This window comes from Chrysochloris asiatica, unplaced genomic scaffold (genome assembly GCF_000296735.1).
Source record: "Chrysochloris asiatica unplaced genomic scaffold, ChrAsi1.0 scaffold00140, whole genome shotgun sequence".
Lineage (NCBI taxonomy): Eukaryota > Metazoa > Chordata > Mammalia > Afrosoricida > Chrysochloridae > Chrysochloris > Chrysochloris asiatica.
In genome coordinates this window covers 591,713-618,002 of record NW_006408658.1, presented here as the reverse complement: position 1 = coordinate 618,002, position 26,290 = coordinate 591,713, and the positions used below count along the sequence as shown (strand labels likewise).

Genomic DNA, 26,290 nt, shown 5'->3' with positions numbered 1-26,290 from the left:
GGAAGAGATCCATAGTTTGTCCCCATTCCAAAGAAAGATGACCCAACAAAATACAGATATTATCGAATAATATCATTAATACTACATATAAGTAAAATTTTGCTGAAAATTTAAAAAATGGGACAGAGGCAATCCTGTTGCAGTAATACAACAACAGCAAACTGTCAGAAATTCAAGCTAGATTCAGAAGAGGTTGTAGAACGAGGGATATCATTGGTGATGTCAGCTGGATCTTGACTAAAAGCAGAGAATATCAGAAAGATGCGTTTTAGTGATTATGGAAAGACTTTTGACTGTGTGGATCATGATAAACTATGGATAACATAGCAAAGAATGGGTATTCCAGATTACTTAATTGTGTTGATGAGGAACCTGTATGTAGATCAAGAATCAGTCATTTGAACAGAGCAAAGGGGTGCTGAATGGTTTAAAATCAGGAAAGGTGTGTGTCAGGGTTGTATCTTTTCATCATAGTTATTCAGTCTCTATGCAAAGCAAATAATCTGAGAAGTTGGACTACAAAAAAAAATGCAGAATTTTGACAACCTGTAATATACAGATAACACAACCTTGCTTACTGTAATTGAAGAGGACTTGAAGTACATACTGATGATCGAAGACTACAGTCTTTAGTATGCATTACAACTCAATATAAAGAAAATGAAAATCCTCACAACTAGACCAATGAGCACCATTATGATAGAAAAAGATTGCAGTTGTCAAGGATTCAATTCACTTAGGCCCAAAATCAACGCTTATGGAAGCAACAGTCAATAAATCAAATGGTGTATTGCCTTAGGTTTTGTTGTTGTTACTAGGTACAGTTGAGGAGGTTCATAATAAGGTGCATAACCTTATTATGCACAACAGAATGAAACATTGTCTGGTCCTGTGCCAACCTCACAATCATTGTTATACTTGAGCCCATTTGCTGCTGCCACCATGCCAATTCATCTTGTTGTGGGGAGGGGGTCTCCCTCTTTTTCATGACCCTCCACTCTGCCAAACAAGATGTCCTTCTCCAGGAACTGGTACCTCCAGGTAATATGTCTAAAACATGAGAGACAAAATCTGGCCTTCTAGGCTGCTAAGGAGCATTCTGGTTGTACTTCTTCTAACACAGTCCATGGTACTTTTAATGTTCTTCTCCAACCCCATTACCCAAATGCATCAGTTCTTTTGTGGTCTTCCTTATTCATTGTCCAACTTGCACATGCATATGAGGCTATAGAAAATACTATGGCTTGGGCCAGGCGCACTTTATTCCTAAAACTGACCTCTTTGCTCTTGAACACTTTAACGAAGTCTTGTACAACAGATTTACTTAATGCAATATATCGTTTGGATTAATTAACTTCTACTCCCATGAGAGTTGATGGTGGATTCAAGCAACATTTAAGTCTTGGGCAACTTTGATCTTCATTTATTTTGATGTTATTTATTTATCAAGTGGTGAGAATTTTTGTCGTCTTTACATAGAGGTGCAACCCATATAGAAGGCTATAGTCTGATTTTCATTGGTAAGTTTGCTATGTCCTCCTCACTTTCAGCAAATAACTTATCTGCATATCAGGGTTCTAAATGAGTCTTTCTACAATTCTGGTGCAACGTTTTCTTCATGTAATCTAGAAGAATACTCTCTTGGTGCACATCTTTCCTGGTTTTAAATCATTCAGCGTCTCCTTGTTGTTTTGCCTCTTGGTCTAGATACAGGTTCCTCTTGAACACAATTAAGTGTTATGGAATACTAATTCTCCTCAATGTTGTCCATAGCTTGTCATGAGCCACACATTCAGAAATCTATGCATAGTCTATAAAATACAGGTAATCATCTTTCTGGTATTCTCTGCTTTCAGCCAACAGCTAGCTGTTATCAGCAGTGAAATCCCTATTTCCACATCCTCATCTGAATCCTGCTTGAACCTCAGGTAGTATTCCTGTCAATGCGCTGTTGCAGCCGTTTTTGAATTCTCTTTAGCAAAATTTTACTTGTATGTGATTTTAATGAAATTGTCCAATGTTTTCTGCATTCCACATTGGGTTTATCTACTACAAAAGACCTCTTTAAAGTGTTAAAGAGCGAAGATGTCACTTTGAGAACTAAGTTGTACCTGCCCCAAGCCATAGTATTTTCAATAACCTCATTATTCACTGTGAAAGCTGAACAATGAATAAGGAAGAACAGAGAAGAATTGATGCATTTGAATTATGGTGTTGGTGAAGAATGTTGAGAGTACCATGGCTTGCCCGAAGAACAAACAGATCTGTTTTGGAGAAAGTACAGCCAGAATGCTCTTTAGAAGCAAGGATAGAGAGACTTCATTTCATTTACTTTGGACGTGTTATTAAGAGAGATCAGACTCTAGAAAAAAGACATCATGTTTGGTAAAGTGTAGAGGGTCAGTGAAAAAGCGGAAGTCCGTCATTGAGCTGGATTGACAGCAGCTGCAACAATGGGCTGAAACATTGCAATTGCGAGGATGCTGCAGGACTGGCAGCTTCTTTCTATTGTCCAAAGGGTCACAATGAGTCGAAACTAATTTGGCTTAACCTAACAGCAACACTCTTAGCCAAGGCTATAATTTAGGCAAAAGATCTTGTTAAATGAGCTACATTTCCCTTACTCTGAATCTAGATCCTGTCCCCTCACACACACATTGCTAGAAGTCTTCATGTGCATTATACCAACCCTGTGAGTGGAGAACTTATGGATGGTTTGCCTTCAAAGACATCCTTTGTTTGTTATATTGTTGTTGTTGTTATGTGCCGTGGAGTCGGTTCTGACTCATAGCAACTCTGTACAGGGTTTCCGAAGCTGTAAATCTTTACAAGAGCAGAAAGCCTCATCTTTCTCCCGTGGAGCAGCTGGTAGGTTTGAACTGTTGACCTTGTGGTTCGCAGCCCAACTCGTAACCACCAGAACTCCTTCCTTATTGTATTAGCTCTGAGAAACCAGAATGTCTGAAGGATAGAGATTATTAGCACTTGTTGAATTGTTGTTGTTGTTTTAAGTGCCATTAAGTCAGTTCTGACTCAGTATAGGGTTTCCGTGGAGCAACTAGTCCAAATCTGTAGTCCAAATCTAACTTGCATTCCAGCACATTAACCCACAGTGCCACACCAAGACTCTACTTCCTAAGTAGCCTATCCATATTAGTAGGACTATTTTTAAAGGTGTTGTTTTCCTATTCTTGGGGGATTCCTGCATACCTTTAGAGACTCAGTCAGTCAAGTGGTGCCTTCATAGTAAAGGCTTTCCCTTGAAGGTGACGTTGATTTGTCCCTCCACTGCGCTGCTACTGTTGGCTTTCATACATTCTCTGGTGGTACTTACTACATCTCCCCTGTAAGATTACAGTACCTTTGGAAGGAAGCATTTGTTTATTACAGAGAAAAGCCCTTAGTAGGACCTCAGGAATGCTTGAGCCATTGACTTGAATGAGTCGTGGTGACTTGAACATTATAAACCAAGAGACGAGTTCATTTTTTCTGAACTCTACTTTGTTCTTCCCTAAATGCAGACATTTAGATTATTTGATAGCCCTACCACCAATACTTAGCCTTCCTTTATATGTAATTTAAACCAAGAGATGGAAGATTCAAGACGGTCAAGGGCAGGATAAAATCTCTCTTGATGGATGCTTTGTTACTAAGTATCTGATTGTACTTCACTCATACTGTGTTTGGAAGAAAATTGTTTAATTCTGTGTCAAAGATTGTTATGGGAAAAGTTGATTTTATGACTTCCAGTTTATTGTGTGCCCTCAAGTCAGTTCCAACTCACAGTGATCCTGTATCAGGTTTCGAAGCTGTGAATCTCTAAGGGAGCAGAAACCCTCATCTTTCTCCCATGGAGTGACTGGTAGATTTGAACTGTTAATCATCATATAATTTAAGATGTTGGGGCAGTGTGTATACAGTGGCCAGAATCCTGAGGGAACTGGACTCCATAGCTTCTTAGAAGCAAGGAAGGAAATGTGGCCATTTAGCCTGGCTAAGATTTATTGTTGTTAATAGTCTTTAACAAAGTCTCTGCCTTATGGCAGTCCAACACACAACAGAAGGGGAAGCAGCCCAGTCCTGTGTGATCCCCATGAATAGTTTTGGATCAGACTCGTGTGATCTGTAGGATTTTCATTGGCTGATATTCTGAAGTTGATCATTGGGTCTTTATTTCTAGTTTGTCTTAGTTTGGAAACTCCACTGAAACCTATTTGGCATCATACAACACACTGGTTTCCACTGACAGATGAGTAGTGGCTGCACATGAAATGCTTTGGCTTGGTATCAGAAAAAGGAAGGCCCATTTTTCTGAGGACATCAGCTCTGAGAAACAGCTCTCAGCTCTGGAGAACAATGTAATGGTTACAGCTGTCAAACTGTGGAACTGACTGCCTTAGGATTTTCCCATGCTCTATGGTCACATACCAAATGACACCCTCACTGTGACCTCTCACCTAACTCATCTGACTGCTCTGGAACCCCCCGCCTTCACATTCTTTGAAGTGCAGTATTGACAGTAAGCCTTCTGGGATGTGCCAGTCAGGAAATGCTCCAGAATTGCCACCTCTACCCCTTCTCACCAGCCCTTCCACCAGCTTTCCCAAGAGTAGATGTGAAGGGTGTGCTTGGCTGGCAGAGCCCAGCCAGGATATGGAGTTATGCGTCTGGGGATGCTGCACATCAAGGGCTCAGAATCTGGCCAGAAGTCTGCAGAAAGCCTAACGTGGCTGTCCTTTGACAAACTGTAATAGAGGGGCTCGGCTTGGCCAAGAGTGAGCAAGAATCATGAAATCTGATCAGCCACTCGAGTCAGAGGATGATGGCTTTGAGAGACTCCAGGGCATTGATTGGAATGGAAAGCTAATGTTTAGCCTAAATTTGACCGGACTTCCAGACTAGAACAGAAGGAACAATTAATTCATGTTGTTACGATTTTCTTGGCCATTTTAGCAATTGGAATTCTTAGTATGTCAGTTACAAAGATGTATATAGCATATGGAGTCATGATGTGATGCTGTAGGATAAACACTAGACTGCAGGGTCAGTTTGAACCACAAGGTTGGTGGTTCAAACCCACCAGCCTCCCCTCAGAAGCCGTATACAGTTTCGCTGAGTCGGAAATGACTCGATAGCACTCAACAGCAACAGCATAGCATATAGTGCGTATTTGTTATTGTGAAGTGCCATCAAATCGGTTATGACTTACAGCGACCCTGTATAGAGTTTCTGAGGAGCAACTGGTGGGTTTGAGCTGCTAACCTTGTGATTTGCAGTCCAGTGCTTATCCTACAGCACCACACCAAGAGTCCTTTTAGTATATAGTAAAAGTCTTGTAAGGAGGGAAAAATTGTAGTCATGGAGCTATGACTCAAAATGTGGGCATCTCTTCAGGGACAGTGGAAAAGTGCGTATGTCTTCAGCTGTGTGTGTGCCAAAGGCATGATTCCAGAACCATTAGCTAATAGTGAATTCTGTGTTGTTGCTTACACATTTTTTTTTTTTCCAGTCTGAAAGTACTTTTATTATAGTTCCCTTGGGTTCACAGATCTTTACAGAGGTATCCTAATTAGAAATGCTACCTCTTTTGCTCTTTTGAGCAGAAAGGATGAGTTAGTTAAAACTTGCAGGAGGAGAGATGAACTATTTTGTGCCTTTTAGCTTTTAGCTTACACAAAGCCATTTAAGTGATATCTGTTTTTCTATGATGATTCATAACTATTTATATTACACAGAGGAATTATTAGAGCATCCTACAGTAAAGAGCATCCTGTACACCCTCTACCCTACATTTTTACTTATATTGGCCTAACTGGTCCACTCTTTGAAAGGATGAGGACCTTGAGATAGTTGACCTAACTGAGATTGTATATGGTTAGGTGCAGCCCCAGCCTACTAAGCATTTCTAGCTTGTCTTTGGTCTGCCGTGAAGGCAGTGCTACAGGGATTCTGTAATTGGATAAGTGTGTGGAAGAACCCTTGGGAAACATTGTCTCCAGGGATCCCCTGTTTGGGACAAGGGCTGGGGAACAGGGAAGCTGCAATGCCCAGCCTCCCAGCTGCTAGATCTGTATCTCTTCAGCTGTATGTGACATACAATTCTTTTAAAACGGTTTCTTAAACCATTGTTAGGTATTCTTCCAGCCTTCATTTATTCATTTTCCCTTTTACCCTGATGGTTTCTTAGTTCTATTTGAGTTTGTATTTATTCTTGTTTTGTTGAGCCTTTTTTCCCCCTTTCCGTATCCACTCTCCATACTCCTCTCCCCTAACTGTTGATGCCCCTGGGCCTGTTGTATTCTGCATTAATTTCTGGTCTCAGCCTTCTTGATCTATATGAGAAATAAGAATGAAAGCCAACAGGTGGTGGGTAGAAAGTCATCCATTCCACACACAAAGAAGACTGGATGCCTTTTTATCCCAGTATATTCCACCGTGTGTGTCCGTGACACACACTGTGCCACAGAGTCGATCCCCATTGGTCCTTTATGATAATTCTGGTTGTAACTATAATTGACTTTGAACTGATAACCAGAATAAGCAATTAAAGCAGCCATTAGCTCAGTTTTCTTTGTAATTTAATACTGTATTCAGATAGCAGGCATTCTTTCCTATGAGTTTGTTTCCAGAAGAGTAACTTTAGGTCAAGTGATTGATCACCCTTTGAAACAAATAACATTATCTAGGATTTTCACAAGTAATAGAAACTCAATTTGAACCCACCAAAATGGAGACGTTGAGAAAGTGGTGGTTAGGCGCAGTCTAGTAGATTCTGACTCATAGCAATCCTGTGTACAACAGAACAAAACTCTGCCTGGGCCTACTTATCCTCACAGTTACTGCTATGCTTAAACCCATTGTTGCAGCCACTGTATCATTCTATCTCTTTGGGTGTCTTCTTTTTCACTGATCTTCCAGTTTACCTATCATGATGTCCTTTTCCAGGGACTGGTTCCTCTCTGTAACATGTGCGAAGTACAAGAGATGAAGTCACACCACCATCACTTCCAAGGAGTAATCCGGCTACACTTGTTCCAAAACATACATGTTCATTCTCTGGCAGTCCATGGTACTTTCACTATTCTTTGCTAACACCCTAATTCAAATGCATCAGTTCTCTGATCTTTCTTATTCATTGTCCAGTTTTTACATGCATATGAGGCAATTTGAAAATACCTTGGCTTGGGCCAAGTGCACTTTAGTTCTCAAAGTGATATCTTTGCTTTTAAACACTTTTGAGAAGTCTTGCAGCAGATTTGGCTAATGCAGTAACTGTTTGATTTCTTTCTTTCTTTTTTTAGTTTGATTTCTTGACTGCTACTTCCATGAGCATTGATTTTGAATTCAAGTAAAATGAAATCTTTGAAAACTTCAATCTTTTCTCTGTTTATCATGATGTTATGTGTTGGTCCAGTTGTGAAGATTTTTGTTTTCTTTGTCTTTACATTGAGGTGTAATCCACACTGGGTGCTGTATTGATCTTCATCAGTGCTTCAAGTCCTCTTCATTTCCAGTAAGCAAGGTTGTACCATCTGTATATTGTACGTTGTTAATGAGAGTCTTCCTCCAATCCTGATGCCATGTTATTCTTTATATAGTCCAGCTGCTCAGATTATTTGATCAGCATACAGATTGAATAAGTATGGGGAAAGGACACAATCCTGATACACACCTTTCTTGATTTGAAACCATTCAGTATACCCTGGTTCTGTTCAAGTGACTGCCACTTGGTCTACGTATAGGTTCTGCGTGAGCACAGTTTAAGTGTTCTAGAATTCCTATTTTTCACAGTCTTATCCATAGTGTGTTATAATCTACACAGTCAAATGCACAGTAGTCATTAAGCACAAGTAAACATCTTTCTAGTATTCTGTCTTTTCAGCCAAGATCTCTGACATCAGCAATGATATTCCTCATTCCATGTTCTCTTCTGAATCAGACTTAAATTTCTGACAGCTCCTTGTCAATGTATTACTGCAATAGAAAGTCAAGAGATACTCATATCTTTGTCTGTAGACAGCATAAACCCGGGGTGAGAATGCCACCAGGCTCCCTATTTCTTGGCTTTCTTTCCATTTTTATGCCTGTTAGTTTCATGGCTGACTCTTTTTTTTTTTTTTTTAATGTTTTATTGTGAATTATGTGATAGTTTACATGGGAGAACATTAGTTTTACATTCATCCTGTCGTATATCATTTCACTTCATGGCTGACTCTTACTGCTAACCAGCTTTTCCTATTTGGAAGTAGAGATGGCCACTGATCACCTCAGAGTCTTCTAGCACTACCACCACCATCCTCTCTTCCCCAGTTAAACATATAGAGGAAGAATTCTAATTGGCTCTAAGATGGTGACAGCCCCTACTAGTACCACATGTTTATGTTGTTGTTGTTAAGTGCCATTGAGTCGGGTCCGACCCATAGCAACCCTGTACAGGGTTTCCGAGGGTGTAAATCTTTACGGGAGTAGAAAGCCTCATCTTTCTCCCGCGGAGCGGCTGGTAGTTTCGAACTGCTGACCTTAAAGTTCGCAGCCCGATTTGTAACCACTACGCTACCAGAGCTCCTACCACATGTTTATAGTAAAGTTAATAATACCAGCCTCTTCTGGATACACCAAACAGTAGATTCCACTAAATCAGGGTTTAGAGGAGATCTCTGCCCATGTAGGACTTCTCCATCCTCAACAGGGTAGAACATGATCATCTCTCCTTTAAATTCACTTGTTATCCCAGAGTGGGAAAGAATAGAAAGTTAGCATGTAACAACCTTCAAAACTCTATTGATTTTTTTCTCAATGGAGTGCTGTTCTCTCAATCTGACTTTTTGCATGGAAAGCTGAAGAATTTTGTGTTCCCTGCATCACAGATTTACCTCGTAGAGAATCTGGACAAGCCTTTTCATACTCCAAAACCTGGAATTACTCAGGGATCCAGCTTTGTGATTTTAGTATTGGTTGGAGCCTCCTGAGCGAGATGGATTGGCAAAGTGGCAGCATCAATGGGCTCAAGCATGGCAACAATTGTGAGGTTAGCCCAGGCTCAGGCAGTGTTTCATTCTGTTGTGGATAGAGTCGCTATGAGTTGGTACCGACTCAATGGCACCTAACAACAACAACAACTGGGTAGCTATGAGTAGCAACTGACTCAACAGCACTTTCCAACAATAATTGGCAATCTACAAATAGAATTAAGGAAGCAGGTGTACCCTCTAATGGAGCAAGCAGAATTGTCAGGTCCACCTAACCCCCCCCGCCCCCAGTTTGCATAATCCATACTGGATTAATTTTATTTTGTCATTTTTCATAATCTATTACTGTAAATTTTTATATAGTTGTATATTTGCATAATGTGAACCTCAGTTTTATGGAGGCTTATAGGCAACACCAATAGTGTCTGAGTTTGTTGACTGAAAACCCATTAGAAGAAAGGCCACCCATGTGTTAGCACCAGTGAAGAGGTACTGGAGAGATCTCTGGATCTATCAAAAGATGGATATTGACACTCATTGTTCTGTATTTTTATGGGGTGAAGATGAGAATGACTTTATCAATGAGGTAGGACTCCTGGATCATTAGATGCTCTGAGGGAATACTTTTTCTTTGTCGACTCTGAGAAAAGGTCCTTCTCTCCTTCCACATCTGTAGGCAAGTATTTCTTGGTGATCTCTATACATTTGACATCATTCTTCCCCTGGACTATAGGGGTGCAGAAGCCCCAGATACAAAGGGGACACTCCACTCCTGGCTCTTCTATCTTGGTGGTAGGAGGTCCTGCTTCGCTCTAGCTCCGCCTTTTAAACACATTTCTGAATACCATTTTAATAGCCATGTAGTCTTATTCCCTGATGATCTAGCCCTTTTCTAATGCAAGAGTGCCTTCAGGAAATGGCTGAACCTGTTGCCTTTTACTGGGACAGAGCATTCTCTCACTTAAACTCACTTTGGCTGATAGATACTAACATTCACCAAGATCATTTGGTAGTACTCTACTTGCTGGAAAGCACCCTCAGGTGCTTTCCAGTCTCTTCTCCAAGGGGCCCTGGCCCTTCTGAGGAGATGCAGTTTTCTTACGAAAATGGCAGTCCTATGTCTACTGTTTAAATATATATATGTATGTATGTATGTATGTATGTATGTATGTATGTATGTATGTATATATATGACTGTGCATGTTGCCAAAAGCAGAAGCTGGAAGTACTTTAGACTTGTGTCTTGGAATATCTTCTTGAGCTCACTGCTGCTCAGTACCTTTCACAAGCTTGTCAGAGAACATCAGTAGTTTGGGAGGACTGCATGGGAGGAAGATGCTCTGTTCCTCTAGAGCAGGGATGGGGAACCTTTTTTCTGCCAAAATTTATAACATCATTCAGGGCACACACAAAATTATTAACTTAAAAATTTGTTGTTGTTGTTATGTGCCTTGAAGTCGGTTCCAACTCATAGGAACCCTGTACAAGGTTTCTGATGAGGCTGTAAATCTTTACAGGAGCAGAAAGCCTCATCTTTCTACTGTGGAACAGCTGGTAGTTTCAAACTGCTTACTGTGAGATTAGCAGCCCGATTCGTAACAAGTACACTACCAGAGCTCCTTCAACTTAAAAAGTAACCTGCTATAATTTGTCAAACATTTAACTCACCCCTTGGACCCGGAACTGACTTGAAGGCACTTAACAACAACATCAGCAATGTGATGGTTGGAACTCTGTTTGCCTTCATGGGACCAGACAAAATTTTTTTGCAGGCCCTACACAGCCCTTGGGTCAGACATTCCCCACTACTATTAAGCAGTGATTTGGGAATGTGGAGGGACTCCTCCCATGAGCCTCATTATTGTATGGGGATGAGTATGACTGTGGAAAGGATTGTGTGTCCTAAGAAAATAAAAGTATATTGTATGTTTTGTTAGAAGCGCAAACATTGGTCAAACCTCCCAACCCTAACTTTCCTTAGTCGTAGGAATAGTTATGCTTCTCCCTCAGAGGAGAGCACTGTTTGCTATGGTGTGGTGCTGTAGGATGAACATTGGACTGCTAACTACAAGGTCATGGGTGAAACCTACCAGCCACTCCTTGGAAACCCTATACAGGGTTGCTGTGAGTCTGAATTGACTTGATGGCATTTAACAACAACAACCACATTTGTTATGTAACCTTCTATATGTTGTTGTTGTTGTTAAGTGCCGTCGAGTCGGTTCCGACCCATAGCGACCCTGTACAGGATTTCCGAGGGTGTCTCAATTTTATTTTCATAACATAAGTAAACATGTAGGAAGTTGTATAGTGTTTGTTGGTATTATGCCATGTGATTCTTTTGTATTTTGCTTTTTTCATTATTGAGAATTTCCTGTACTTGTACATAAATATCTATCTTATATTTTAACATACTACATTTCTCCTAGTAGAGATGAGTTGTAGTTATAGGATGACATTAAGAACATTATACATGAAGAAAGCAAAAAGTCATTAAACAAATAGGCAAGTAAGAAAAGACCAAAGTGAATGTTAGAGGAGACTCTAAAACTTGCTCTTGAACAGAGTAGCTAACACAAATAGAAGAAATGATGACGTTAAAGTGCTGAAGAGAAATTTTCAAATAAGCTTTAGAAGACAAAGTCAAGTATTTTGATGTAATGTGCAAAGACCTGGAATTAGAAAAACATACTCAACGTATCTCATGGTGAAAGAATGTAAGAAAAAAACCAAAGCCTTGAGTTGTAATATTGTAGGATTCTGTGAGAAAATATTGAATAATTCAGGAAAGCATCAAGAGAAGATAATGGAAGGAATACACAGTCACTGTACTAAGAGGAATTGGTCGATGGTTAATCATTTCAGAAGGTAGTGTATGGTCAAGTACCAATGGTATTCAAGGAAGTAATCCAAGCTGCACTAAAGGCATTGATGTAAAACAAGGCTCCAGGAATTGATGGAATACCAATTAAGATGTTACAATAAACTGACAGTAGTGCTGGTAGTACTCACCAGTGTATGCCAAGTGATTTGGAAAACAGTAACTCGGACAATTTACTGCCAAAAATCCATATTTATGCCCATTTCAAAGAACGTTGACCCAACAGAATGCAGGAATCATTGAATAATAGCACACGCAAGTAAAATTTTATGAAGATAATGCATAAACATTTATAGCAGTACATCCACAGGGAACTGCCAGAAATTCAAGCCAGAGTAAAAAGAGGACATAGAATGAAGGGTGATATCATTGCTGACATCAGATGGATTTTAACCCAAAGCAGAGATACTTAACCTGTGTTTATTATGCAAAGGCATTCAACTGTTTGGGTCATAACAAACTATGGGTAACATTACAAAAATGGGAATTTCAAAACACTTCATTGTGCTCATGCGGAACCTGTACGTAGACCAACAGGATTACAACTCACTGTAAAGAAAACAAAAATCTTTACAACTGGACCAATAAATAACATGTTGATAAATGGGAAAAAAGATTGAAGTTGTCAGAGATTACCTTTTATTTGAATCAACACTCATGGAAGCAGTAGTCAAGAAATCAAATGCCATATTGCACTAGGCAAATCTGCTGCAAAAACACCTCTTTAAAGTGTTGAAGAGCAAAGATGTCACTTTGAGGACTAGGGTGTGCTTCATCCAAGCCTTGGTATTTTCAACTGCCTCATTTGCGCAGGGAAGCTGGACAATGAATAAAGAAGACAGGACAATGCAATTACGAAGAATATTGAAATTACAAACAAATCTGTAGAAAATTTGTTCTGTTTGTATAAACAGAAGAACAAATCTATTTGTTGGAAGAAGTACATCCAGAATGGTCCTTAGAAGCGAGTCTTTGTCTTACGTACTTTGCAAGACTTTGTCTTACGTACTTTGGACATGTTGTCAGGAGGTACCAGTCCCTGGAAAAGGACATCATGCCTGGCAAAATGGAGCTTTCAGTGAAAAAGAGTAAAATGCCCAACCAGATGGACTGACACAATGGCAGCAACAGGGTTCAAACGTAACAATAATTATGATAGCACAGAACTAAGAAGTATGTTTCATTCTGTTGTTCATAGGGTTGCTATGAGTCAGAACCAACTGGATAGCACCTAACAATAACAATAACTATATAGTTTATTTAGATACTGCTTGATCAATGAACGTTCAGGTTCAGATTGTGTTTTCAGACTTTTTTTTTTTTTTTTTTTTAAGCAGTAAAACTTTATTTTAGTGAATTCTCAAGTGTAATCCCAGTATATAAAATTAAGAACATTTGAAATTGGTCTACCTTTCAGTTAGGATATAAAAACAGAAAAGTTGCTGTTTTTATATATAAATTATTGTATATTCCTGAGTGTTTTTGTGTATACCCCCTGATATTGTTGTTAGGTGCCATCGAATTGGTGCCGACTCTTAGCGACCCTACGCACAACTCCCTAACTTTCACTTGCACGTGAAGTTATTGAAAATACCATGGCTTGGGTCAGGTGCACCTTAGTCCTCAAGCTGACATCTTTACTCTTCAACACTCTGAAAAGGTCTAGTGCAGCAGATTTGCCTAGTGCAATACGCTGTTTGATTTCTTGACTGCTGCTTCCATGAGTGTTGATGGTTGATTCAAGAAAAATGAACTTGTCTTTGACGAATTCAGTCTTTTCTCCATTGATAAGAATGTTGCTTATTGGCCCAGTGGTGAGAATTTTTGTTTTCTTGACATTGAGATGCAATCCATACCAAAGGCTGTGGTCTTTGATCTTCATCAATAAGTATTTTAAGTCCTCTTCACTTTCAGCAAGCAAGGTTGTATCATCTGCATATTGCAGGTTGTTAATGAGTCTTCCTCCAATCCTGATGCCACATTTTTTCTTCATAGAACCCAGCTTCTCGGATTATTTGCTCAGCATAAAGGTTGGATAAATATGGTGAAAGAATACAACCCTGTCACACACCTTTCCTAATTTTAAATTTAAAACAGCCTCATATCCCCCCCCCCCAAAAAAAAACACAACAGAGGGAATGGAAGTAATGATGATACATGGAGGAGATTGTAATAATTGCAATGAAAGAATGGCGTAAAGCTGATGTTCTCCCATGTAAACTATCACTCGTTCACAAAAAAATAAATAAATAAATAAATAAATTTTTAAAAATCTACTGCTATAGCTCTGGTAGCATAGTGGTTACGAATCGGGTTGCAAACCGCAAGGTCACAGTTCGAAACTACCAGCTGTTCCATGGGAGAAAGATGATGAGGCTTCCTGCTCCCATAAAGATTTATAGCCTCAGAAACCCTGTATAGGGTCGCTATGAATTGGAACCGATTATTCGATGAGTACGCCTTTCATTGTAACAAGGAATGTACTGCACACCCTTTGAACGAGACACTGTTATTGCTGTAATGGCTTACTGGAGTCTTGTAAAACGAATCTTTAGTCTCCTCTCCTTTACCTCCTGCTGAAAAGCTGGCCGCTGGCCAGTGTTGGGTGACCTCAAACATACTGACACTAGCACTAGGGTCCAATGTGCAGAGCTTTACTTGCGTACCTTTCTATTCTCTCTGTCCCCTGAAAATCACTGTCATGAGAGTTCTTTGAGAGAAAAGCATCTGACCTGCTGCTTAGAGTTGTTTTATTTTCAGGTTCTCAGGAAATTAGGTTATAATTATTATTGGAGGCCAGTCAGAGAGTTTGACCATGTAAGAACCGAAATATCAATTAATGTAACAATAGTAAACTATCACCAACAAAGATGTCCTTTGTGATTACTAAGGCCCTTTGTCTGATATGAAAGAGCTTCCATAGCTATGAACAAGAAACAAACTTGAAAGACTGGAATAAAAGGCACTGCTATAGCAGGGAGCACTGTGCATCATCTCTAGATTGTGCCTGGCACAACTGCCCTGGGAAACGGCCGCTGGGCCAGCCTTCCCACTGGGTCTTTAACAAACAGCCACTGATTTTTTCAGAGGTAGGATTCCTGGGCTTGAATGAAGAATACTTCATTCTCATTTTTGTTCTAGGGCTGGGCCTGTCACCTGCCTTCACCAGGGAACACATTGGGAAGGGTAGGTTATGGGGAGGAAGGAAAGAAGATGCCCTTCCTCTTGAAATAGGGTTGGAGAGCCAATTCTGAAGATCAGAATGTGGGGAATGGACTCTGGTGGTTGGGATTCCTCTGCGACCTCCCCCGTTGCACAACCATGTCTTTTCCTCTGTGGAGGTGCGTGTCTGCCTCATGAACATTGGAGTACTCATTTCTCTTGTCAGCCCAGATTATCATGACTATCACTTCCCTATTTTGCACCTGGTAATATCTGCTTGTTTGTAGCCTGTGTAGCCTCCAGATGGCCTACTGTGGGGCCCTAATTTCAGCATGGAGGAGGGAACATTGGTGGTGTTTGGCCAGTTTAGTGCCATTAGCAGCTCTCTCCTTCCCTCCTCTCTCAGTGTCCACACCCAGGACAGACATGCCCTAGAAAGTGTCTGCAGCTCATGTCTCATCTCATAAGTCTTTCTCACTTGCCTTTTCAAACCCTCTCCATGTCCTCTGTTTCCATGGTTTATGACTGCTTTCCAGTTTGCATATTTTCCGTTTGCTTACCACGTTGAAATCTCTCTGGCTCTTACTAAGGTTCTTCTCCAGATGCTTCAGCTTAGATAACTTCTCTCAACGCTAGCATTGTGGAGAAAGCATGGTACACCAGCTTGGCTGTCAAATTGCCTCTTCAGGGGTGAGGCTGGCTACTTCTGGAGGGAACGTATGAGTAGGCAAAGGGCTGTTCAGTTGGCATCCCTGTACCCCATGCACATTGCCATGTTCAGGATAGGCCTCAATGCTGCCAAGGGTTCCATGGCTCCAGAGGACCCTGCTGGACAGTTAGAAGATACCAAGATCTATGTAGCAATTGTTCCTGCATAGTTCTTAGTGAATGGTGGTAGCTCCCAGCTCTCCTCAAAGAGTAGACCCTTATTGTTAATGATGCCTCTCTTAGGCTAGTGCCGCCAGCTAAACTAGACCCAACAAGTTGAGTCAATTAAAACACCACTGGGTCTTGAGCTCAATGGAAGCCCTTCCGGGCAAGGGTGAGGTCATCCAGGGGTTGGTTTTGCCAATTTTCAAGGCACACCTTTCAACGGCATCTGCTCTGGTCCTCCTAATAGAAGTTTTGAAATCCTGTGGTTTCATGTTTTGATGGGTGGTTTTGCACATATAACCAGCCAAACTGTCCTCACAAATTGCATACTCCATTTGAAAGTTGGTTAGATGTCTTCCCAACCTTTTAAGTGTCTTCCTTTTTTCATTTTCAGTCCCAGGTAAATCATCACAGTGCTGCTAGTAATGAAACCTACCAGGAACGGTTGGCTCGGCTAGAAGGAGATAAGGAGTCTCTCATATTGCAGGTGGGTCTTTTTGGTGAGAACCAGCTTATCTGTTACTTTCAGTTCCATAGCTTTTCCTAAGTGGGAGAGCAGTAAAAGGGATTTTCAGTATTGGTTTTATCCTGTCCCAAAGTGTGTTTTTTTAAAAAAAGATTTCCTGAAACCAAGCAAAAAGTACCTGGGGAACAGTTTAACTTTGGACTTGATTGTGGTTTGTGAATTTCTTCATTTATTTATCATGCACTGTCTAGCACTTAACTCCACAAACAGGATGCTCTGTGGCCAAGTGGACAAAAAGAGGGCCCTGCTAGTCAGGACTCTTATGAGGGAGATAAGATGTGTCCTCATGTCACTAATAGAACAGAGCCATGAATGCTACAGGCCTAAGGGTGAATGCTAGTGGGATCAGATCCAAAATTGTCTAGGACTGGATCAAGGCTCATCACTTTGACACCAGATCCCCAGGGGCTGGTAATATGAATTAAGCCTTTTGTGACTCTCTTGCTTCAAAGAGAGGAACTCTAAAACTTTCAGTGAAGAAATACAGTCAAAGGAATTTTTTTTTCCTTTCTGAAAGCTTGCATTCCCTGGCAGGACATAAAGTAAGGTATTCTTATGGGAGGCCTATTGCTGAAGCGGGAGCTGTTTGCCGTGTGAACTCTCAATTGTAGCAAGCATTTATATGGCTCATATGCATTAACAATTTAGAGAAAAATGCAAAGATTGATATCCTAGTCCTGGATCCTTACAAAGCTTTAAGGGTTGGGGACAAAACCCTCCCCAGGCTCTCGGCTTAGAGCACTAAGGCGGTGGGACTGTGCAGTGTATGTTTTTGTTTCTACTTCTCTTTCTTTTTACCTTATTGGTGTAATATTTAATATTTTATGAACATGAGAATAATCAATGGTGATTTTAGAAACTTTGAAGAATCTAAAAGTTTAAAGAAGCATGTTTATCATCAGTCTTTTGTTTTCCTGTTCTCCATTTTATGAGAATTAAATTCACATACCAAATATTCAGTTTTGCAACTTAGCTTTTTCTTCCTCACTTCATTGGTTTGTTTGTTGAAAAAATATTGGCGTGTCTACGACTTGTGGGTCACTGATTTTTGATGCTGAGAATACAAGCAGTGACCAAATGAGCTCCTGTTCTTGTAAAGCTTCAATTCTAGAGTGTGTATTGATGGGCTCTGGGGGGTGAGAGGAAGGGTGGGTGGTAAACACACTGTACACATAAAACATGTCAGGTGCTGAAAAGTGCTGTGGAGGAAATAAAGCAAGGCAAGAACTACCTCGTCAGGGAAGACCTCTTCTATAGGAGGAGACCTCAGAAAGCTGGGCTGGGAGCTGCGGAGATGTGAGAAGCACGTTCTAGCAGGGGAGGCTGTCGGTCCAGAGGCCCTGAGGCAGGCGTGTGCTGGGTGTGTGGCGAGAACAGCAGGGGCCATTGTGGCTGGAGCTGGGGCATGTGAGGAAGCTCTGTGGGAGTGCCATCAAAGAGAGAGCAGGGCCAGATTTTATGGCCCATTATAACACAGATGTCTTGAGGAAGGTGTAATTTTAAACTCCATCCCAGTGACATGATTAATAAAAAGGTGTCCAGCTTAGTATTTTGCAGCAAATAGTATGAACTTGCAAACTTTTGAACCAGGACCCTGTTTAGAGAGGATTGCAATTTAATAAAGAAACCCCCTGTGTAATAAATATTCTCTTTGACATTCTTCTCTTTTTTTAAATTCTGAATTCTTGAATAATCCTTATTTACATAATCCTAGTATAATTTGGATGTTGCTTACCAGAAGCCAGAAGTTGACCCTAGAGGTTTCTGTTCTGCCAGGAGCTTGTGGATAGACTTTTGGAGCTGTTCTTAGTGATTACTCCTGTTCTTAGTGGCCCTGTGGAGCTGCTAAGACAGCTCATCAGCAGGGTGATGCCTCTTGCTTAATTCTCACAGTACCTTCTCCAAGCTGAAGTTAGTGGAACCCTTGGTCCAGATTTTTTTTTCCTGAGTCTATTTAACAACAACTCTTAGAAAGAACAAAGCAAATCACGTGTAACAAAATACTTTGCTTCCAGAATTAGTGTAAAACTAATATTCTTTATCATTATAATTAACTCCTTTAAGGCAAGGATTTTCCTCTTTGTTTTTTTCTCTTTGTGTCCCACAAGGCCCAAAGTTATCCCCAGTAGTAGAGACTCAATAAACATTTGTTTTTAGTGTATGAAGTAAGAACTACCTTTAGGGCTTTTATGTGTTTTGTCCCCAGTTTTCACAGCCTTCCATTCATAGTGTTGTTGTTGTTGTTAAGTACCATGGAGTCGGTTCCTACTCAGAGTGACCCTGCACAGGGTTTCTGAGGCTATAAATCTTTACTGGAGCAGAAAGCCTCATATTTCTCCTGCAGAATGACTGATAGTTTTGAACTGCCGACCTTTAGGTCAGCAGTTGGATTTGTAACCACTGCGTTAGCACTTGGAGTGAAAACTGAGATTAGTAAGGACCTGCAGCCCTGCTTGAGACCACTGGATCCCTCTAGTGTATGATTCCAAAACATGGAGCAGACCATGTATTACTTCTCACAAGATGAACCATGAAACATCCTTGCCAAGCCAGGAACTCTAGACCCCAGGGAACAAAGCCCACTCCCCTGAAGCCTGCTGTTTTGAAAAATTAAGTTAGTAGTTGAAAGGTCTGGCTTGCCAGTGTGTTGAAAAACAAGGATTAAAGTCACAAAGGAGTGTGTTAAAGATGGACCTACTTGACAAAAGTAGCCTATCTGGATTAAAATTGAAATCTCAGCTCATATCATACATCAGCTCTAGGAATATGTTCAATAATTCATTAACCATTAGGGAACTTAAAAAGTATTAGTTTAGTTTCTCTTTAAACAGTGCCTTTATCGTTTACAAGGTTTATGTAAACACTTGCAAATGAATTAACTCTTGTATGCTCCATCCTATGAGTTCCTTGGTGGTACAGTTAACTGTGCTCAGCTTAGCTGCTCACCTGGTAAGCAAACTCACCGTGACTCATGGGCAGTTTGCTAGTAGAGAAGGCTACAAAAGCTCAGTGTGTGTGTGTTGTCAGTTAGGTGCTGTTGAGTTGGTTCCGACTCATAGTGACCCTGTATAGGGTTTCCAAGGAGCAACTGAGGGGTTTGAACAACTGACCCTGTGATTAGTGTGTATTTCGGGTGTACTTTAAATGACGGTTACAAATCGTTCTTAATCAATTGATAATTCTAATAGAGATTCTCATTGTTCTTCATAAAGATGACTTTTATCCTGCCACTGTCTGGGTAATGTGGCTTCTGTATATTAATGACTTAGAGTCATATTTTGGCCTGTGAAGCACAAAAACAATTTTGGAGTCAAGTTTTGTCAGTGCTAATACATGCCCTTTACATCCCACATTTCTTAATTGCTTCAAAACATTTGCCTGATAGGTGAACAGTCCTCACACCCTTGTGAGAAGTAAAGTCATTGGTTAGTTTACACAGAAGTTTGGATTACTCTTCCCCATGAAGTGACAGAAGCCCTGGCAAGGCAGCTGAGATATGCCTTGAGATTAGGCCTGCCAGAGTGAAGCTTATAAAAGGGTGTAAGGAGCAGGAGGCAGCCCAGAGGCAGCCCTCTTGATTGTTAGGTGTTTTTCTTGAGCCTGTCAAGGGCCAGAAACGTGACTAACACCACTCAGGCAGTGGCCAAGACTCCCTGGAAAGGTAAGAACCCAACTGGACTTACCTCCATCTAGGTCACTTCCCCTACTCCTTACAGAAAAGCCATTCCTCATATGGAAGGCTCAGTCGTTTGGAGTCACAGTTCACCTACATGGAGAAAGTCTCCTGTCCCACACAGAGTTTCTGCTTCTCCACCTTTGCTTTATTTCCTGGGACAGGTGAGTGTCCTCACAGATCAAGTGGAAGCCCAAGGAGAGAAGATTCGGGACCTGGAAGTGTGTCTGGAAGGCCACCAGGTGAAACTCAATGCTGCTGAAGAGATGCTTCAACAGGTAAGGGCAGATGTGGCTGAAGGAGTTCTGAAACAGCTCACATGTTGAAGTCCCTTTTTGTGTACAAGTTACAGCTCCAACTGCGTACTTTCCCATCCTGCCTGGAGGTGGGACTGGCTGAATGGTGTGCAATATTTACCCAGCTAGTGAAACCAGCCAGAGCATTGAGAGTGGCAGAGGGGGTGGGGCAGGAGAATAACCTGTTTTGCTGGTTAGACAGATTCACAGAAGGGCACTTTCTCTAGGCCTCAGTGCAATGCAAGAGCATTTAGCTGATAGTGGCAACCCCATCTGGCTTCTGGAATCTAGAAAGCCACTTTGTCAGCTTATTTTCTGCCTTTCCCCTTTCTACTCTCACTCCGCCCCTCCCACTCAATATAGTTTTCTTTGATAAAACTTTACTGTATAAATAGTATTTTAGTATAATTTAATAGATATGAAGAATAAACAATGAGCTGTTCTGCCATCCAAATAAACGTATTAAATGTCTTTGTTTTCTTTTGGGTTTTACCCTTTTGTGTACATATAATTTGCAAAGCTCTGTTCATACTAAAAATATAGTTCAGTCCTCAGTTTTTATATACATGCAGTGCGATGGATCACTTTTATATGACTTTTCTCACCATGGCATTGTAACTTCCATCAAATGACTGGGTGGTGTTAATTGTTGTAAAGTGCCAAAAAGTCAGTTCTGAGTCATAGTGAGCCTCTATAGGGATTCCAGGGAATGGCTGGTGGGTTTGAACTGCCGATCTTGGGGTTCATAATCCAGTGCTGATCCTACAGCGCCACACCAGGAGTCCGAATGTATGGGTGGGACTATGCAAATGAGGTACTTGCCACCCACCAAAGGAACTGGATAGCTTGATAATAATGCAGTAAGGTTTGTGGCACTCTCCTGGTGGTGGTGGTTAAGTGCCAATGAGTCAGTTGTGATGCCTAGTGACCCTGTATTGGGTTTCCAAAGAGCAGCTGGTGGGTTTGAGTTCAGTGCTTTGTGGTTCACAGTACAGTGCTCAGACCATGCAAACCACATATATGAACCCTGACGAGGGGTGGATTTGCCATGTGCTTAAAATGAGCCATCCTAGTGATGGACAGAGGAAACATCATTACCACCAAGAAAGAAGAACTAAGACTGGCGCGCGTCCTAAGGACACAGGATCCCTGAGCTGAGAATCTTCCAGACCAGGGGTGGGGAACCTCTTTTCTGCCAAAATTTATAACATCATTCGCAGGCCATACAAAATTATCAACTTAAAAAACATCCTGCTACATTTGATGTGGTGCTGCATGATACTGCACAAGGAACTGTGGTTGTCTTGGCAGGGCCAGACCCAATGATTTCACGGGCTGGACATTCCCCTCCCCTGTTCTAGACCTGGGACACAGAGAGCTGTAACACCAGAGACAGTGAGAGACAGCAAGAAGCTATGGCAGAAACCAAGAGACCAGCAGGAGACTTTCTGACCCACAGAGGGAGAAAGCTGAGTGGAATAGGTTGCCACCTGGTTAGGCTCACCGCCCCTCACATCAGGGCTTCTGACAAAATGGCTCTGGGCACTTGCCAGTGGAGCTAAAGAGCTGTAACACTTGCCTGAGCAGGGTAGGAACTGTGGGCAAGGAGGCCATGGGTTAAGGAGAGAGGTTTGCCTGTGGATCTACATGAGGAGCTGTCCTGATCAAAGAATGTACCTTGAATTGTTCCTGATCCTGAATTGTAACCTGTTACTTCCTTAATAGGCATCATAACTGAGTATAGTCTCTGAGTTCTGTGAGACCAGTTGCACTGAATTGGCAAACTCAGCAAATCAGTTTGTGGAAGGGGTGTTGGGAGAGCTGGTGTCAGATTGTTAAAACAAAAGTTGGAAGTTGAAGGTGCGTGTGACCTCAGCCTTGGGCTATTGATGCTGATGCTCTCTTCACCCTCGAGAAGCTTAACACTGCCGCTTGCCAGTTTTACCTAGGCATCCTCATCACATCCTGAGTTTTCCCATTTCAGAATTTAACTATGTAATCATCTGTACTACCACTTAGATTTTTTTTAGTGAAAATATTACCTTGTTTTAAGTAATGAACTGCAATGAGTATTTTAGATTTTTTTTTTTTTAAATAATAGAGTCCCAGAGTATGATTATTTTGACTCTTGAATACCTATTTTCAAGTACCTTTTCCAATAATGTGTGAGTAACAGTTTCCTAGGAAAGCAGTCATTATCATCTGTAAATGCTGTTGTGTTAAAAGTGAAGGAAAAATATAAATGCCTCTTTCATGTCTCATTGCATCAGCCAGATCTTATAGAAAAATAGTAAATGAAAATGATGATACTGTACATTCTAGCTTCTTCCTGAGGTGTCACTAATACATCCTCATTAGGTCTAAGTGGTGACTAGGATTTAAAATCAATAAGATATACTAAATCAAGAAGTGACTGTCCTATTCTATCTCTAAAGTGGTTTTTAGGGAGGAATATTAAATTTTTATCAAAAATTTTTTCAGAATCTGTTTACAAACCAATTAGGTTTTGTAAAAAGCAAACAAACAAAACATATTTCATCAGTGGTAGTGATGGTTGTGTACCAGCTAACATTTTCTATATTTTGAAATACAATAAAAACCCGTGGCTAAAGTTGTGTATTTTCTTTTGTTGTGTGTTTCCTTTGTAGCTCCTAGTGTAGTTGTTGTTGTTAAATGCCGTTGAGTCGGTTCCGACCCATAATGACCCTGTACAGGGTTTCCAAGTAGCAGCTGGTGAGTTTGAACCACCGACCTTGCAGTTCAAATGGCTTTGCAGTCTGGCGCATGAACCCACAGCGCCACACCAGGACTCCCCTAGTGTACATAAAAGACACTCACTAATTACTTAAAAAATGAAATCCCCTTAAAATGAGTGGATTCAATTAGATCACTGCCGGGAATCTTTTTCCCCAAAGGGCTGAATTTTTGATCAATTGCCTTGATCAACAAAATATTCAAATTGTTTCTTGAGTTAGTCTTCAAATTTGACTTTTGATTTTAGGATGAAGTTTTTAGTTCTCAGGTGTTCCTGGGTTTCATTTGAGAGCATTTGAAGAACTTTAAAAAAAGAAAGGCACATTAGTATTTTTATGTAATTGTTTTCATAAAAACTAGTCTCAACAGCTCAGAAGCTGTTAATGAAGTTTGGTTTCTTTGCATTGTTGATTAATAAGTTACTACATTCTTGGCTACATAGGATTTTCAATTAAATTGTGTGCCATTTGTTTTGCTCATAATATTCCCTGAAAATCTGAATGGTGATAAGAGTTGAGTCATTCTTTTTAAAACTCAGTAAAGAAAACATCCTGATGGGAAAAAATCTCCAATGACAAGGAAGCGTTGACACAGAAAGTACAAGAAGCAGCCAGACTTGAATTTTCAAGTCTGCACAAGGAATGGTTTGGGGTGGAGGTCAGGGAGGACATGATGGTGGTGGTGGTGGTTATGTGCCATGGAGTTGGTTCCGACTCATAGCAACCCTGTATAGGGTTTCCGAGGCTGTAAGTCTTTATGAAAGTAGAAAGCCTCATCGTTCTCCCGTGGAACCACTGGTAGTTTCCAACTGCTGACTTTGAGGTTAGCAGCCTGACTTGTAACCACTACACTACCAGAGCTCCTGAAGACATGGTAATGTTGTAAAAATACATAGGAAGAGATCAAGAAGTTTTGACTGTGAAGGACACATGTAAGATGGTTAGAGCATGACTCATTGTAGACCCTGAGTTATCAACTACCCACCAGGCTTCTCTTTCAGGGCTGCTCTGCACAGCTCTCGTGGGCAGTGTCTCCACGCCTTGTCACAGTCTCAGTGTCAGTGAGGCTGATTTTAATGTCCAGCACCACCTGGGGAGAGGTCAGTTTGTCCTTCTTAGCCGTATACTGTAGATTGTATTTTGTTGTTCAGTGCTGCAAAAAATGAGCACCGAGCCTCCCTCTCGACAACCCTCTCTACTCAGCTGGCTTCAATAATTCATGGCTGTGGTCAAATAGAACCCAGGCGTCATATTCACAGTTACGGTATTTAGTAGGACAGTTAGGAGGTGAAAGGGCAAGGTCAGAATATTTAGGGCACAGTTGTTTCAGTTCATATGACCTTCCCTCTGCCAGGTCCAGAGGCAGACCTCTCTCGGGCCCTCAACCCCATGGCCTGGCCTCTGCCCTCCTCTGGCTATGTTACCAAGCTCTTTTAGGGCTGCTAATATGTGGCAACACTCACAGAAGCAGCAGTCAAGAAATCAAACGATGTATTGCATTAGGCAAATCTGCTGCACAAGACCTTTTTAAAGTGTTGAAGAGCAAAGATGTCAGCTTGAGGACTAAGGTGCACCTGACCCAAGCCATGGTATTTTCAATAACCTCATGTGCGTGTGAAAGCTGGACAGTGAATAACGAAGACCTTAGAAGAATTGATGCTTTTGAGTTATGGTGTTAGAGGAAAATATTGAAAGTGTCATGGCTGCCAAAAGAACAAACAGTTCTCCGTTGAAAGAAGTGCAGCCAGAGTGCTTCTTGGAGGCCAAGATGGCCAAACTTCATCTCTCATACTTGGGACATATTGTCAGGAGGGACCAGTCACTGGAGAAGGATCTCATGTCTTGTAAGATGGAGGGACAGAGAAAAAGAAGAAGACTCCCAGTGAAATGGATTGGCACTGTGGCAGTATCAGTGGGCTCAAGCGTGGCAACAGTAGTGAGGTTGGCCCAGGATCAGGCAGTGTTTCATTCTCTTGTGCATAAGGTTTCTATGAGTCGGTACCAACTTGATGGCACCTAACAACAACAACAGTAATGTGTGACACTCTAGGATAATCACTGAACCACAAGGTCTGTGGTTCAAATTCATCAGCCACTCCTTGAAAACTCTAGACAGCGTCATTATGAGTCGAAGGACACAACGATAAATGTCCACAGGGCACACTGCTCCACCATAAGCCTCAGCCTGAAGGCATTGAGCTGTAGCTCTTCCCAGTTAAGTGCTTGGAGGCATCCACTCTGCAAGCCAGCTGCCTGCCCAGTCCCTCAGCTTTACTTGCTGCATGGGCTAGAAAGTCCACTACTCTGTCTTGTGCTCTGGCTCTTGTTTCTGCTGTTGCTGCTCTTTTGCCACTTCTCCATTGTCACATCTTTCTGTCCTGGCACTGGTGCGATTTGATGTGCTGAAATCTTGGCGGTTCAAAGGACATGCTCCACTCCTGGATCCATTACTTTGATGGTAGTAAGAAACTCCCTTTTGCTTCTGATGGCAAAATTGACCCATCACCATTTGCCCTTTTAACAATCATTCACAATGGAATCATTATCTCTGCTCACCTTTTCTTACTCAAAACCATCAGGAAAAAGTTGCTTGGTGGGAGTTGACAGAGACTATGACTAGAAGGGGGTCCTAGTGTGGCACTGTAGGACAAGCACTGAACTACTAACGCTAACTCACCAGCCGCTCCTAGAAACCCTATACAGGGTCACTGTGAGTAGGAACTGACTGGAGAGCACTTAACAACATCCACATAGGTAGAAGAGACATTGACTAATGTAGTATATCACAGGTGCCTTCCCGTCACTCGGACTCACAGCAACCTTACGTAGAGTACAAGGAAACACTGCCCGATTGCAGTATCATTGCTTTCAGAGCCCCAGTTCCATAAGCTGAGGTACCTTTTGTGTCCTCTTTGATTTTAAGTGCCCTTTGTTGTAGGAGGTGGATGATGTAGTAGACATGTGGCTTGCATGTACCAGAGAAGTAGGGTTTCTCCTAGGCTTGTGTGTTTCCTTGGTGGTACAAATGGTTAAGCAAATGAAAAGGCTTGTGGTTAGAGTCCACCAGTAGGCTCTTGGGAAGAAAGGCCTGATGATCTGCTTCCCCCAAAAGCAACCATTTGAAAGCCTATGAAGCACAGTTTTACTCGGACACACA

The 26,290-nt window shown here is 41.3% G+C and overlaps 1 protein-coding gene across 1 annotated transcript in view; it reads left to right on the top strand.

The window, feature by feature from the left end:
• Window positions 1-26,290, top strand: part of PPFIBP2 (PTPRF interacting protein, binding protein 2 (liprin beta 2)) — a 193,329-nt gene that overhangs the window by 100,290 nt on the left and 66,749 nt on the right. Inside the window, exons 4-5 of the mRNA XM_006870161.1 lie at window positions 16,280-16,372; window positions 20,249-20,362. Coding sequence (XP_006870223.1) covers window positions 16,280-16,372; window positions 20,249-20,362 — 207 coding nt within the window. The remainder of the gene's footprint in view (window positions 1-16,279; window positions 16,373-20,248; window positions 20,363-26,290) is intronic.